Raw genomic sequence first — 16,834 nt, forward strand, 5'->3', positions numbered from 1 at the left:
GAGCCTCGGGTCCCCAGACGCGGCGCCCTTGGCTTCGGGCCCCGCCCGGCGCTCGCGCGCATCGGTCTGCTCTTCCGGCTGTTGGAGCGGAGGGCCTCTCCCCGGGACCCTTCCTCTTCTGCCGAGGGTCACATGACGTGAGCCTCGAGCTGGCTGCTTTTGACTCATTTCCACCGCTTCGCTTCCCCTCCCCCCAAGTCCTTTGAATCCCAGCGTCTGTCTGCCGTGGGCTCCAAAGAACTGCCCTTCCAGACGTTGAGTCCTCCCTACCTGGCGATTTCGGGCTCGTGGGAAGAGACGGCTAGCCGCCCCCGGGTTGTTCCAGGCCTAAAACTGAATTCCGTGTTCCGTGCCCCTCTGAGCGTTGACTGCTTTTCCCCCGTGAGAATTCAGGTCATCTCTCACCCAGGTAGCCCCGTTCCCTTTCGGCTGTTTGCAGGTGCTCAGAACTGTAGCATTTTGGGCAGTAAGGCTCTTTCTTTGGAGGGGAAACGACACGTTCTGAATTTGCTTTCGGAGTTGCACACGCTCTTCCCGAAGAAGCGCTTTCTCCATTTTATTGTCAGGCTGCTTTTTTTGCGTTGTGTATTTTCTTCCCTTTGCAGGTCTTCGATTCAGGACCGCTGCCTCGCAGCCATTGCTACTGTTGCAAGTATCAATTGTCCTGATACTGTAATATGAGCTTTACAGTGTAGTGACATTTTACATACGGTTGGGCTTTTGGATTCTTGTTGCCATATTCCTATTTCAGGAAACCGACTTGTTAAAATGCAGATTATGAGTCTGAGGGAAAATGGCAGGGTGTGTGTGAGTCTTGTACCTTAGCCCAACCGCCCAGTTGCCTTTGTGTGTGTGTGTGTGTGTGTGTGTCAGAGTCTCTCCCTGTCGCCCAGGCTGGAGTGCAGTGGCACGATCACCGCTCACTGCTTCGTCTACCTTCTGGGCTCAAGCGATCCTTCCGCTTCAGCCTCCTGTAGCTGGGACTACAGGTGCTCGCCGTCACGTCTGGCTACTTTTAAATTTATTATTATTATTTTTAAAGACAGAGGTCTCACTGTGTTGCCTAGGCTGGCCAGTTACTGTGTGTGTGTGTGTAAAATAAATCCTCTGTGATTTGGATGACAACATGTAGTTGTATTTTACTGTGAAAAGTTTGGAAGTTTTCAATTCCTTTGTCTTTCCCAGAATGCAAGAGATTTGGAAAACATTCCCAACATACGCCATTTTCAGAGTCAGTTACCTGGTTTTATTTGAGAAGCACCTGATTTTTAAGCAGTGCAAAACATTAGTTTTTTTCTGGTTTTGTACTACATCATTGGAAATGGATGCAAATTCCAAACACTCAGCAAATAAGAGTCATAGCCATTAGTCACGAGGATTCTAAGTATTGTATTTTGAGTTGTGTGCACAGGTCAGGCACTCTTCTAAGAACTTCAATAATGCATTAATCCTGACAGCTCTGGGGTAGGAGGTAATATTCCATTTTACAGACGAGAAAACTGGGGCATGTTTGCCCAGTGTCAAATGGCTAATGCATGGTGGAGTAGAAGTGTAAACTCAGGAGTTCTAGCTTTGTAGCCTCTGCTCTTTTTTTTTTTTTTTTTTTTTGAGTTGGAGTCTCATTCTGTCGCTCAGACTGGAGTGCAGTGGCTGCTCCCGGCCACCGCAGCCTTGACCTGCTGGGCTCCGGCGATCCTTCCGCCTCAGCCTTCCAAGTAGCCAGAATTACAGGTGTGCGCTACCACGCCTGGCTAATTTTTTGATTTTATTGTAGAGATGAGGTTGCGCCTGCCCAGGCGGGTCTCGAACCCGCGGGCTCAGGCAATCCACTCACCTCAGCCTCCCAAAGGCGCGGGATTACAGGCTGGGCCACCAAGCCCAGCTCAGCTTCTGCTCTTAATCACTGTGTTTTATGAATTGTGTCCTATTGGTTGTTTCTTCATTGCTCTAAGATCAAGCATAAGAATCATCTTTTGTGTTCAAGTCTTTCTTACTTGAGTGAACATTTTTAGCTACTGTGGAAGTACATAAAAATGACCTGGGGAGTTAAAGTGTACCTTCTCTGAACCCAGTTCTCTGTCTTAGGTCACAGAGGCTGGAGAAGGTCTAAGAAGCTACATTGTTAAGAAGCTCCTCATGTCATTCAGGTACAGGTGACTCAAAGACCACTCGGAAAAACTGATTTGGACTGTTGGGAGGTGGAGTGGTTATGTTTAGGTGTTTTTGTTTTGTTTTGTTTTGTTTGAGTCGGAGTTTCACTCTGTCACCCAGGCTGGAGTGTAGTGGCACACTCAGCCACTGCAGCCTCGACCTGCTGGGCTCAGGTGATCCTTTCGCCTCAGCCTTCCAAGTAGCTGGAACCACAGGCATGTGCCACCACACCTGGCTGATTTTTTGATTTATTGTAGAGACTAGGTCTTGCCATGTTGCTCAGGCTGGTCTCGAACCCCTGAGCTCAGGCAGTCCTTTCGCCTCCCAAAGTGCTGAGATTACAGGCATGAGCCACCATGCTCAGTTTAAGTTGAAACTTCTTTTACAGAATCCAGTAGATGAATATTCATGTTGTAGCATTTATGTTTTGTGTTTGTATCTGATGTCTGTCGTGGTCCCCTTTTTGCTTTCTGTGGTAAATCATGAAAAGCCATCTTTCAGGTAATGAGATCTGTGAAACAGCTAAATAAGATACTGAGTGTTCTTCCTTCCATTTGTTCTTTCTGCACTATCCATGGGTGCATCTGTTGGATGGAGAGATAGCTTGTGGACTGCTGAACCCTCCAGGAATATACCTGAGTCTTAACTGAGAGAATTCAGCGAAGACTAAATCTGTATTGTTGGGTGGATTGGATATGGAATGGTTCCTTCCACCTTTCTTTTGAGGTTAGAAAACCTTGTTCTGATGCCATTACCCTGCTTGTCTGAAGGTACAGAGATGAACGTGAAGGAGCTATTCAGGTCAGAAGTCCCTAACCCCTGGGGTCCGCAGTTAGCAGTTAGGAGCCGTGCTGCACAGCAGGAGGTAAACTGCAAGGGAGCTCTGCCTCCTGTCATGTCAATGGCAGCCTGCCCATTATTTTATTTACCACTTCCATCCGCTCCTCTTGATTTAAAATGGTGACTTGTATAATTATTTTATCATATATTACAGTGTAATAATAGTAGAAATAAAGTACAAAAAAATGTAATGTGCTTGAATCATTCCCCTCCCCACCACCATGGAAAAATTGTCTTCCAGAAAACCAGTCCCTGTACCAGAAATGTTGGGGACTGCTGATTCAGGTCACCTTAGGAATTCTTGAGACTCTGGTTGTAATCATATTCTGCTACACATGTCCCTAGAGCAGTGAGTTTCCCAAACTTGTTGCCATCCCTGACTTCCTGCATCAGAATCACTAGGGATGAGGCGGGGCATGAATATATGTAAGAAGTTCTTCAAAAATTTTGGATCAGGTGTGGGTGTGTCTCACAGGGCTGAGAGAGATACCAAATAAAGATTGGTTTAAAAGGATGGCAACAAAGATGCTAGTAATGGTAACATGGCTATTTTCTGAGTGCTTACTTGTTTGTGTTAGACACTATGCCAAATATCTTATGAGCATCTCCTTTCAGTCACAATTATCCTGTGAGGTAGGTTTTTTTGTTTTTACCTTCAATTTCCAGATGAGGAAACATGCTTAGTAGGAATTGTTTCTTTGTCCAAGGCCATATAGTGAGTTAGAGATAAGTTGGGTTTTGATTCCTGTTGTCTGACTTCAGATCTGGTTTTTGGTCCACATTTTGGGGTGGGAGAAGGTACATAGGATGTAATCCAGAACTGTGGTTCTCAGAAGCTTTAAAAACTATTTCCCATGGGGAGACACGTCTTATCAACAAGGGTGCCTGACTGAAGCATATTTGTATACCTAACCCTTAACTGTACCCCACAATATCATAATAAAAAATATTGATTAAAAAAAATAAATAAAAATAAAAACTATTTTCCCTACCCACCCCAACCCACCATTGCATGCTGCAGGTCCGCAAAGGTGTTGACATTATTTTTAAAATTTTATTGAGGCATATAACATACACTGAACTGCACAATTTTGGCAAATGTATCCACTCATGTAACAGCAGAGCATGCATTTTTATCAAAGGCCTCGTGTCAGAAGTGTGGGAAGCTCTGGGATTAGAGCACTCCACAGCAGTGTGGGGGAGGAGCTGGTTCTTTGACGATGACTCCCAGGCATATTGAAGCACACCAGGTCTTTGCCACTTGCTGATTTCGGACTCATACCAATCATGGAATATCCTTCATCTTCATTAGTCTAGAAAATAAGGTTTTTGTTTATCCTTGACAATACTAACCTAGAAAGTGAACTGCTATTCCTTGGCTTTGGGGAGCATCAGTGTTGGCAGTATGGAACTGATGCTGGGGCCCTTTGAGACTCTCTTTTATCAGCTTAGCATTTCAGCTTCAGTTAGGGAATTGGGGGTGCTGTCCACTGGGAGCTCAGGAAAAGGGTTAGATTCCTTTTTTTTGTTTTGAGTTGGAATCTCATTCAGTCGCCCAGGCTGGAGTGCAGTGGCACACTCATGGCCACCCCAGCTTTGACCTCCTGGGCTCCAGCGATCTTTCTGCTTCAGCTTTCCGAGTATACGGAACTACAGGTGCACACTACCACACCTGGCTATTTTTTTTTTTTTATTTATTGTAGAGATTAGATCTCACCAAATTGCCCAGGCTGATCTTGAACCTGCGGACTTAGGCAATCCACTTGCCTTGACCTTCCAAAGTGCTGGGATTATGGGCTGAGCCACCAAACCTGGCTAAAAGGTTAGATTCTTGTAGCTTTATAGCTCAGTTCGGAGAGACAGAATGGGGGAAGATATTTTTTAATCTATTGATTTATCAACTTTAAATGAAACCAAAGTAAATATGGCCCCTCATCTTGGGTGTATAACAAATAATAAGAAGGGGCCAAAAATAGTCCAGTTACGCAGCTGTGTAAAATGGCACAGTATATTACTTTTAGGGGCCATCTATATGAATCATGCACTTGAATAATATTGTTGTTCAATGTTGGTGTCCTTGCTCTCTATCTAGGGAGACCATAAGCAAGAGATGTGGCCATTAAAAATATTTTACTTAACCACATGTTAAAAGGATGAGAAAATAGACTATATGTTGTTGGAGAGGACCTTATCTAACAGTGAAAAGAATGGCAATTTCAAAAGTGTTATTTAAGAGCAGTGATGTTTGTTTAACTTAAGTTTGTAACCTCTGTTCATTTCTCAGGTTCATGTCTTGGGGTATCTTTATCTTCAGGCACCATTCAATGTCAGTGAGCCTAACTAGGAGATGAAAACCCTCTTCTAAATTGTGACTTGAAGTCTGCTTTTTAATAGTGAATGCCATCGCTCAGTTTTTTAGTAGTCTTACATATAGTGTGTTTATAGTTCCTGAATCTGCTAATTTTACAATGTGTAGTGTTTTATAAGTATTAGGTCCCTGATTTTACTTATTTATTTATGTTTAAGAGACGGGGTCTCATTGTGTTGCCCAGGCTGGAATGCAGTGGCACGATTGTGGCTCCCTGCAACCCTGAACTCCTGAACTCAGGAGATCCTTCCACCTCAGCCTGCCAAGTTGCTGGGGCTATAGGCATGTGTCACTGTGTCCAGCATTTTTTTTCTTCTTTCTCGTGGAGATGAGGTCTCATCATGCTACACAGTCTGGTCTAGAACTCTGAACTCAAACAGTCCTCCCTCCTTGACCTCCCACAGTGCTTGGGATTACAGGCGTGAGTCACTGTGCCTGGCCTAGACCCTGATTTTAAACTATTTGGGGAATAAGAGAACTAATTATTAAAGTGTATCTTCCTAGCCGGGCTCCATGACTCAGCCTGTAATCCCATGCCTTTGGGAGGCTGAGGTGAGTGGATTGCCTGAGCCCGTGGGTTTGAGACCCGCCTGGGCAGTGCGACCTCATTTCTGCAATAAATCAAAAAATCAGCCATGCGTGGTAGCTCATGCCTGTAATTCCGGCTACTTGGAAGGCTGAGGCGGAAGGATCGCTGGAGTCCAGCAGGTCGAGGCTGCGGTGGCTGGGAGCGGCCACTGCACTCCAGTCTGGGTGACAGAGTGAGACTCCAACTCAAAAAAAATAAAAAAATAAAGTGTATCTCCTTATATGAGGCCAAGATATTGCTTCCTAGAACAGCTTAGAGATTGTGTGTATGTACATACAATTATATATATGTATATATATAATTTTATATATATACGTAATTTTTTTTTCTTGTAATCACGGTCTCACTCTTTCACTCAGGCTGGAGTGCAGTGGCATTATAACAGTTCACCACAACCTCGACATCTAGGCTCAGGCGATCCTTCTGTCTCAACCTCCTGAGTAGCTGGGACTACAGGTGCGTGCCACCATGCCTAGCTTATTTTTTGTAGAGATAAGGTCTTGCTGTGTTGCCTAGGCTGGTCTTGAACTCCAGGGCTCAAGTGATTATCCTGCCTCGGCCTCCCAGTGTCAGTGTGCTCAGAGTACATGTGTGATTCATCGCACCCAGCCTGGGTTTGTAATATATTAACCATGTGTGGTCTGGGAAGGGTGTAATTCAGAGTTGGAAAATTGAGCACACTTTTATAAACCATGTATTTCCCATTGGAAAGTGTGGTATTGTGAAATACGTACTTGGTCTTTGACCTGTTTCCTTGCATACAATTTCTAAAATCCTTAGGCTACAGTGATGTCTTTTTGTGTACCAACTACTTGACTGATGGCTAACAGTCCCTAGGTAGCAGAAAGACCAGACAGGATTAGAGGGTTGGGACTTACATTATTGGCCAATGGTTTAATCAGTCATGCACATGTAAAGAATCCTCCATGAAAACCCAAAAGGGTAGGGTTAGAGGAGCTTCCAGTGGCCAAACATGTGGAGGTTCCTGGAGGGTGAGTTCATTACATGTCCTAAGGACCCAGAAGCTCGCGCCCTTTTCCCCATACCTCACTTCACACAATTCTTCATCTGAATCCTTTGTAATATCCTTTATAATAACCCAGCATACGTGTTTCCCTGAGTTCTGTGAACCACTGTAGCAAATTGGTTGAATACAAGGAGGAGTTGTGGGAATCCCAGCTTGAAGCCAGTTGGTCAGAAGTTCCAGAGGTGAACTTGTGACTGTCCATTGGGGGTGGGATTGGAGGAGTTCTGCAGGACTGAGCTCTCAGTCTCTGGAATCTGACACTATCTCCAGGTGTATAATGTTGCAAGTGAATTGTAGCACACCTGCTGGTGTCTGCTGCAGAACTGATTGCTTGGTGTGTAGGGAAAACTCCCCCATGTGTGGTCACAGTCATCTTCTGTATTGGTATGAGAACAGAGGAAAAAGTTTTTCTACACAGAAAGCATTTCAGTCATTAAGACCTAGTATGTACTTTCCATAATCTGTGAGAGTTTAAAGTTCCTCTAGAAATGTGTCCTAAGTCAAGTATAGATTGTATAGACTGAGTACCGTGGAAGTCATCAGAAAATATGCTAAGGGCTGCAAACACACTTAAGAATCTTTGAAAATTAATGGCCAGGATGCTAACTAAAAGTAGAGGCCTTTTCTTTAGCAGGGAGATATGAGAAATGTATGATGTAACAAGATTCCTTTTTTCCATGACTTTTTCTTTTCTTGTGTTTTGTAGAGTCTCGCCCAGGCTGATCTTGAACTCCTGGGTTCAAGCAATCCTCCCATCTTGGCTTCCCAAAGTGCTGAAATTACAGGCGTGAGCCACCATGCCTGGCCTCTGTGACTTTTTCTACCAGAAATACATAGTGTTTTGAATAAGAAATGGAAGGAATATTACACTATTCATTATGTTATAGTAGAGGGGTAGTCTTACAGTCAGTAAAAGGAATCTAAGCTCCTTTGAACGGATTTTTTAGAAATGACAGAACTACATGTCCTAAATTGTGTGTTCCCTCAGCTGTCAGAGAACTTGCATCTAATGGACCTCCCATGCCTCTCAATTCTTGGATATGTAAATGGTTTCATCAGTAGTAGAGAGAAAAATTCAGAAACCATTAAGACTATAACAAGGATATGAACTGAGCCACTCTCTTTGCTTAGGCTCTTTATTTTTCCTTATATATTGTTGGTTCTCTTCATTTATTTGGAGTATGTGAATTTTATTAAATTGCTTTTTAACTTTTTTTCCTAAGTTGGAGTCTCATTCTTGTCACCCGGGTTGGAGTGCTGTGGCATATGGCCACTGCAGCCTCGACCTGCTGGGCTTAGGCGAACCTTCTGCCTCAGCCTTCCAACTTTTTAACTTTTTAAAAATATTGACCCTGGCTACTTGAAAGACTGAGGGGAAGGATCACCGGAGCCTAGCAGGTCAACACTGGGGTGGCCATGAGCGTGACACTGCACCCTAGCTCGGGCAACGGAGTAAGACTCCAACTCAAAAAAAAAAAAGTGTTGTGTGTGTGTGTGCGTGTGTGTGTGTGTGTGTGTATCTCAAAAAAAAGTATATGTGTGTGTGTGTGTGTGTGTGTGTGTGTGTATCTCAAAAAAAAGTATATACGTGTGTATGTGTGTGTGTGTATAAAGAATATGTGCTGTGTGCCCTTAGGTTTGTATAGACACTTGTTAAAAACTACTCATTAGAGGACTCAGGAAATCTGGTTTTGAGTCCTACCTTTGCCTTTTCTTCACTGTGACCTTGGGGCTCTTTTGCACCTCAGTGTCCTAACTTGAAAAGTGGGGTGGCTGTAGACAGTGAATAAGGTTATGCAGTAAATGCCTAATTTAGTGCTTGGCTATTAATAGATGATTACTTATGACATGATAGCCATTTAATAATATTTCAGGGTTTATTTTTTAATAAACAAGGAAAAGGAGTAAGGCTTAATTTGCATTTAGCACAACAGAATCCTCCATTGGTCTTAGGTGTCCAAACCTTTAGATTGCAGTCTTGTCGAGATACATATATATATATTTCAGTTGGAGTCTCACTCTGTCATCTAGGCTGGAGTGCAGTGGCACCTCAGCCTCTATCTGCTGGGCTCTGGCAATCCTTCTGCCTCAGCCTTAAGTAGCTGGAACTACAGGTGTGTGCTACCACGCACAATTTGCTACCCAGCTTTTTGATTTATTGTAGAGAAAAGGTCTCGCCAAGTTGCCCAGGCTTGTCTTGAACCTCTGGGCTCAGGCAATCCTCTTGCCTTGTCCTCCCAGAGTGCTGGGATTACAGACTTGAGCCACTGCACCCAATCTTACTTTTTTTTTTTTTTAAGTTATTTTTTGAATTGGAGTCCGAGTCTCACTCTGTGGCCCAGGCTGGAGTGTGGTGGCATGATCACAGCTCACCATAGTCTCAACCTTCTGGACTCAGGCAATCCTTTTGCCTCAGCCTTCTTGTGTAACTGGGACTATAAGCACGTGCCACCACGACTGGCTAATTTTTAAATTTTTTTGTAGAAATGTGGTCTGGCTATGTTACCTAGGCTAGTCTCAAACTCCTGGGCTCAAGCAGTTCTCCTGCCTCAGCCTCCCAAAGTCCTGAAATTACAGGTGTGAACCACCCTAATTGTCATTACTTAATAATTTAGTGTTTTTGCACTTGTGAGATACATTTTTTCCTGGATTTTCCTGTAGTTTTTATGTATGGTTATGCTATTAGAATGACTTGGGAAGCTTTCTAGGTTTTTCTGCCTTAAAAGATTTGCCTGGAATCCATTAGGACCTGAAGCTTTTTTAACTTTTGGTGGTAGATCTTTGACATCTCTTTACAAATTTTTAGTGCTTCTGATTTCCATGTTTTTTACTTCATTTTGAGCTACTTTTTGTACTCTTGTAGCTAATTCTCTGTTTAGTGCACATTTTAAAGTTGTATATACTGTTGGCTTATTTTTAAAATCTCTGGTTATATACTATTGTAGTTTCGATTTTTTTTTTGTAAAGAAAAGTTATACTGGCTTCCTTTTTTTGGGTATAGTTAAGCAGAAATTTGTTTTGCTGACTTTTTGAAAATTAATTTTATTGATCAGCTCCATGGTGGCTTTTTCACATTTTATTTACAAGCTGCTTTTATCTTTAATAACTCATTTCTGCTGATTTTGGGTCTGTTTTAGTTTTCTTGCATTTCATGTTGTATGTGACATTCCTTTTCATTCAAGCTTTCTTATTTTTTTAATACATTTAATATCTTATTGGCTGTGATATTCAGATCCTCTGTATAGCATTATTTTGTGTGGCATTCTACAAGTATCTGAGATGGGCCATTCTGATTTGTAGATTTGTCAATTTTTTTGTTTTTAATATTTTTTTGTTTTTGTTTTTTGAGTTGGAGTCTCACTCTGTCGCCCAGACTGGAGTGCAGTGGCCGCTCCCGGCCACCGCAGCTTAAACCTGCTGGGCTCCGGCAATCCTTCCACCTCAGCCTTCCAAGTAGCTGGAGCTACAGGCGCGCGCTACCACGCCTGTCTCATTTTGATTTATTGTAGAGATGAGGTCTCGCCAAGTTGCCCAGGCGGGTCTCGAACCGGCGGGCTCAGGCAATCCACTCACCTCAGCCTCCCAAAGGCGCGGATTACAGGCTGAGTCACCGAGCCTGGCTTATCCGTTGTATTTTTTTTGGACATGACACAGTTCCTTTTTGTCCTCCCTTAATTTTTTCTTTTTTCTTTTTTTTTTTGCTTGTTTGAATTGTGTAGTCTACTAGCTAGTATTGTATTTGCTTTCTGTTAACATTTGCTTGAAACTGTGGAGCAGTATTGTCCAGGCATTTATTTTTCTCATCCAAATTCAACTGTATACATTTGACAAATCAGTGAAATAAGTGATGCCCTTGATTTTACCAATGAATATGTGATTGTGAGTGAATGTAAAGATGAAAATTATGAATCTCATTTCCTTGGTAGATCACTGTTTGGAGGGGCACTTCTCAGCTCCTTGCTAAATGTAGTGATGGTTTGGTCTTGCAACATAAGGTAACTTTACCCTGGCTCCTAAATGTAAGTCAGCTGCTCTGTAGCGAGTATGTTCATCTACAGTGTGGTGCTTAAGAGTTTGAAATGAATAATTTGCCTGAATGCCGTTTTTATCTTTCAAAGCATATAACAACTCCTCAGTGTGACCCCATTGTGGATGTTTTACCATTTTTCCTTCGTTTACTTTGTATTATCTTGTTTGAGGTATGTCTTTTTACTTCAGCATATAGTTGAATTTCTTCTTCAATCCAGAAGAGAAGTAGTTGACCTGTTTGTGATTACTGATATGCTTTCATTCATTCCTGTCATTTTTTGTTTTGTGATTGCTATACTTTTTTCCTTTTCTTCTTTGTTTTTGAACTGAGTGACTTTTTCCCTCCTAGTTTGAAAGTCATATGTTCTTTTTCTCTTCTGGAGTGATCTGTAAATTTTTAACACATTAAATCCTCATGTCTCTATTCTGTCTAGAATTAATCAGCATCTTTATCTTTTCTTCCCTCTCCCAAGACAGTACTGCTACTTGCTTTTACTTCCTTCTTTCTCTTCCCTCTTCGACTTCCTATGTTGAAATCATGTAAGTATTTTAGTTTCAGATTGCTTATTTTTCTGATAGTCAGCATGTAATGGTACCTTTACTTGTTTTCTTATAGCTCCTGGGTAAAAAAATTTCTTAAAGCTCATGGATGTTTTTAATTATGTTGGCATGCATCTGCTGATTATTTTAGGAAAGATCTTGAGCAGTAAAAAGTCTTTGCACTTCCACTTGAGAACTGATTGGACTGGGTATAGGTTTCAAAATATTTTTCTTTATAACTAAGCCGGTGCTCCGTTGTCTTCTAGCATCTGTGTTCCTAATGAAAAGTCTATTTACCTTTATGTGACCTATATATCTTTGTAGGAATTCAGGTTTTTCCTTAGGATTTTCTGAAATTTCAGTAGGATGTGTCTATTTGTCTTCCTCTTTTCCCTAATTTATTCTCTTTAACGCTTAAAGTTTCAGCTGATGATTCATGTCCTCCCTCTTTCCCCAGGAAATTTCTAGAGCTCCCATAAGGTAGATGTTGAGCTTGCTGGTTCTATATTTTCTCTAGACTGACCTTTCCTTCATCCTTGAGAGGCATTTGGGGAGTATCTGCTAGTTTTGTTTTCCATTCGTTTTTTTCCTCTGTCCCTTTTGCTGTTAAATATATCTGTTGAGCTTCATTTTGGCAATTGGTTTTTCTCCTTTTTAAAATATAAGTGTCTTTATTGAGGTATAATTCACATATGACAAACTGCATCTATTTAAAATGTACAGTTTCTGCCCAGTTCGATGACTCACACCTGTAATCCCAGCACTTTGGGAGGCAGAGGCGAAAGGATTGCCTGAGCCCCAAGGGTTTGAGACCAGCCTGAGAAACATGGCGAGACCTTGTTTCTACAATAAATCAAAAAATTAGCTGGGTATGGTGGCGTGCGCCTGTAGTTCCAGTTGTGTGGAAGCCTGAGGTGGAAGGATTGCCTGAGCCCAGCAGGTTGAGGCTGCGGTGGCCTTGGGCATGCCACTACACTCCAGTCTGGGGGAAAGAGTGAGATTCCAACTCAAAAATAAATAAATAACATGTACAGTTTTATGCATTTTACCAGACACACACACACACACACACACACACACACACACACACACACACCCCTCTTCCTCTAAACAATCAAAATTTTGGTTACCATAGAAATTTTTTTTCTGTTTCTGTGCAGCCCATCCCCTTCCGCCTTCTGTGCAAGCCGTCTTTCACTCAGCCTGTTTTTACATGTTAAGTGTGTAGTAGTTTGTCCCCTTTTTTGGTTTTGAGAGCATTTTTCCCTACAATTAGAAAACTAATTTAAATTTTACCGGTTAACAATTTTTTTTTTTTGTAGAGACAGGGTCTGGCTGTGTTGCTCTGGGTGGTCTCCATCTCCTGGCCTCAGGTGATCCTCCTGCCTTAGCCTCCCAAATCTCTGGAATTATAGGCATGAACCACTGGGCCTGGCCCTGTTTCATCAGTTGTACATAAACTCTTCTCTGTATGTGTATTTAGTTCTTACATAATTTTATCATGTGTTATTTTTGCAGCCATATACAGTTGGCAATCTTTAAAATTTTTGATTTTCTTATAGTACCTTATTCGTTTTTTATGGATCTAATTTTACCTCTGAGGATATTCATGATTCTCCTGTTTATTTCTGCAACTTTGTCTTAAGATATTTAGTTTCTAGGATTGGCAGTAGTGGGAGACCGCGTGCGGGGGGTGGGAGGTAGTGGTTAGAATTGGCAGTAGTGGGAATCTGCCTGGGGAAGGGGGGCGGGGCACACCTCATCAGCAAGGGTACCTGCATAATGAATATTTGTATACCCAATCCTGAATTGTACCTCACATCTTTAAAATAAAAAATTTAAAAGTTAAAAAAAATACAAAAAATACTTAGTTTCTTATTTTTGTGGTTGATTTCCTTTTTTGGTTTTTCTTGTTTGTAAAGTGATCATCTCTGATTTGAGAATTGATGTTCTTTTGTCAGTGGATGCAGTTTCTGTTGACCGTCTGTCAGGATGGGTTGCAGGGGAGATGTGGAATGTGCGGCCAAGTGGGGGGTGTCCTGGTTCCTTCTAGTGGCTACCCTGCCTACAGCTCTGATAGAGCACTTCTGCTCGCTCTCCCACCTTCAGAGCTGCTCCTCGTTCTAACAGCATTCCTCTTTGAGGGTTCTGCGTGGCCATTGTCTCCATCAACCTAGTTCTGCTGGTGTGTTCCCAGAATTATTTTAGAAAAGAATATATCAGTAAATCCCTATCTTTACTCATTTCTAGGATTTAGGTGGGACGGGAAAGCATGTATAGATGCTCTGACTTATGATGGGTTATGTCCCAATAAACCCATTGGAAGTTGAAAATATCCCAAGTCAAAATGCCTGTAATCCATCTAACCTATGAAACATTACAGCTCAGTTTAGCCTGCTTAAGCTTGCTTAGAACACTTAACACTGCTTACAGTTGGGCAGAATCCTCTAGCACAAAGCCTATTTTATAATAAAGTATGTGTGTACACCAGGCATGGTGGCTCACGCCTATAATCCCAGCACTATGAGAGGTAGAGGTGAGAGGACTGCCTGAGTCTAGGGGCTCGAGACCAGCCCAGGCAACTTGGTGAGACCTTGTCTCTACAATAAATCAAAAAATTAGCCGGGTATAGTGGTGTGTGACTGTGGTTCCAGCTACTTGGAAGGCTGAGGTGGAAGGATCACCTGAGCCCAGCAGGTTGAGTCTGTGGTGGCTATGAGCGTGGCACTGTACTCTAGCCTGGGTAACAGAGTGAGACTCCAACTCAAAAATTAAACAAATGAATAAAATATAATAGAGTGTGTTGAATATCTCATGTAATTTATTGAATACTATATGAAAGTAAAACACTGAATGAGTACTCAAAGTACAGTTTCTGCAGAATGCCTGTCGCCCTTACACCATTGTAAAGTTAAATTGTTATGTTGAACCATCCTTAAACTGGGGACCATCTGTCTGTGTAGTCCATCTTGATAATTTCCCCAAACCATTTTTTGAAAGAATGTTTAAGGAACAGATGTTAACTTCAAAATTCCATTGAAATTTTTATTTTTGGGATATCAGATTTTGAGAGAGAAATTGACCATTGAAGACTGTATGTTATGTAGGGTTGAGAATTTCCTCTTTCTCTAACTTAAAGTACTGAACCAGAGTTATAAAGTCTCAGTGTTTCTTCAAGCCAATGGGATAAAGATTTTCATTCTCAGCCTTTGTTTTTCTTTTTTTTGAGTTGGAGTCTCACTCTGTCGCCCAGACTGGAGTGCAGTGGCCGCTCCTGGCCACCGCAGCCTCGACCTGCTGGGCTCCAGCAATCCTTCCGCCTCAACCTTCCAAGTAGCTAGAACTACAGGCACATGCTACCACGCCTGTCTCATTTTGATTTATTGTAGAGATGAGGTCTCGCCAAGTTGCCCAGGTGGTTCTTGAACCCGCAGGCTCAGGCAATCCACTCACCTCAGCCTCCCAAAGGCGTGGGATTACAGGCTGAGCCACCGAGCCTGGCTAGCCTTTGTTTTTCAGAGTTGGGGTTAATGGGTAGTAATTTTGATATTTTAAAAAATATTTCATAATTCACTTTGGGCTTGTGTGGATAGGAAGTTTGGGTTGGCTCAGTACTTTGGCATTTTTTTCTTTTTGATCTTTGTCATTTTCTTTTAAAAAGATATACTTCCAAGTCAGACAGAAACACATTTCTTCTCCCAAAAACCTTTTTGTTTAGAATTATATCCTTGGAACCACAGGATTTGAAATAAGTCATTATCTAGAAAGGGTAAATTTAGTTTTCAGAAAAAAAAATGTTCTGACTTATTTTTCTTCCTCATTTAGTTTTTCCGTGGTTTGGCTTGGATATTGGTGGAACCCTGGTCAAGCTGGTTTATTTTGAACCCAAAGACATCACTGCTGAGGAAGAAGAGGAAGAAGTGGAAAGTCTTAAAAGCATTCGGAAGTACCTGACCTCCAACGTGGCTTATGGGTCCACGGGCATTCGGGACGTGCACCTTGAGCTGAAGGACCTGACTCTGTGTGGACGCAAAGGCAATCTGCACTTTATACGCTTTCCCACTCATGACATGCCTGCTTTTATTCAAATGGGCAGAGATAAAAACTTCTCGAGTCTCCACACTGTCTTTTGTGCCACTGGAGGTGGAGCATACAAATTTGAGCAGGATTTTCTCACAGTATGCATTTTTTAGCTTATATACAATTTATGGTAATTTGATTGTTAAAAATAATACCAGTAGCAAGTGGTGGAATCATTTCCATGTCTAATGGAACTTGAATTACTTGAATTTTCTTGAGTCAAATGAAGATTGAATGTAAATTAGTGATGGTCAGGAATTAACCATCAAAGGTGGTTGCGTAGTTTAATTTTTTGCCCACTTCAAATGTATGGATGAGAATCGGAACTGCTAAAAGTAGCCTTTCGTTGTTCCTTTAGTAGGAAAAATTAGAGGGTCTGTGACAAGCAGAGTAAGAAACTACTTAGGAAGAGCATCATTATATCTTGAACAATGAGATTAAAAAATAATTTTTTGGGGGGAAGTAAGCTAGCTTTTTTTATTTTCTTAATTTTTAAGTTTGAAGATACGGGTTACAATTCAGGGTTTGGTATACAAATGAAAAATAATTTTTAGAAATCTTGTCATTTCATGTCATAAAATTGTTTCTAATCTTGTCTACCACATAATTTCTCTTGTCCTGTTCGGCTTCCTGGCATGGTCACTAATTGATAACATAAGGAACTCTGGTCAAAAGTGGTGTTTTCAGGCCTCTGGGCACATCTGAAATGGCTGATGTTAGAGTCCTCTCCTGGGATTCCTTCTGTGCCTCACACTAGTCAACTGCAGTCTCCATTGTGGCCCCTAGGGGGAGTGCCTCCTGCAGTTGATTTTGCTTCCTTTCCGTGAACCCTGTGAGCCAGGTCCTTTGTGGGTGAATATGAGGACAGATGGGAGAACTGACAGATGAATGGCCAAGACCCTGACCTTCAGGATGCAGTACAGATTTGAAATGTCTTCCGTGACCCGTCATGATTTTCATGCCACCAAATGAGAATATTAGTCCAAAGGAGATTCTGCCTTTGCTCTTCAATGTGTCTCCCCACCTTCCCATGTCGTTGTATGATTTGTGACCTTGTCCTCTTTCTTTGCCCTTTGCCTCCTGATTTTTTTCTGTAACTGGCCATAGTAATCATAACATAGATTGATGTGAATTATTTAATAAGGTTTTACATTCTTTGCTTGGATTTGTTTTTTTTTTTTTTGAGTTGGAGTCTCACTCTGTCGCCCCG

At 42.0% G+C, this 16,834-nt stretch overlaps 1 protein-coding gene across 1 annotated transcript in view; it reads left to right on the forward strand.

The window, feature by feature from the left end:
* The window catches only part of PANK2 (pantothenate kinase 2), a 33,135-nt gene that overhangs the window by 556 nt on the left and 15,745 nt on the right, over positions 1-16,834 (forward strand). The window contains 2 exon segments of the mRNA XM_021716836.1: positions 199-409; positions 15,370-15,722. Coding sequence (XP_021572511.1) covers positions 199-409; positions 15,370-15,722 — 564 coding nt within the window.

This window comes from Carlito syrichta, unplaced genomic scaffold (genome assembly GCF_000164805.1).
Source record: "Carlito syrichta isolate Samal-C Ts95f unplaced genomic scaffold, Tarsius_syrichta-2.0.1 Scaffold309007, whole genome shotgun sequence".
Lineage (NCBI taxonomy): Eukaryota > Metazoa > Chordata > Mammalia > Primates > Tarsiidae > Carlito > Carlito syrichta.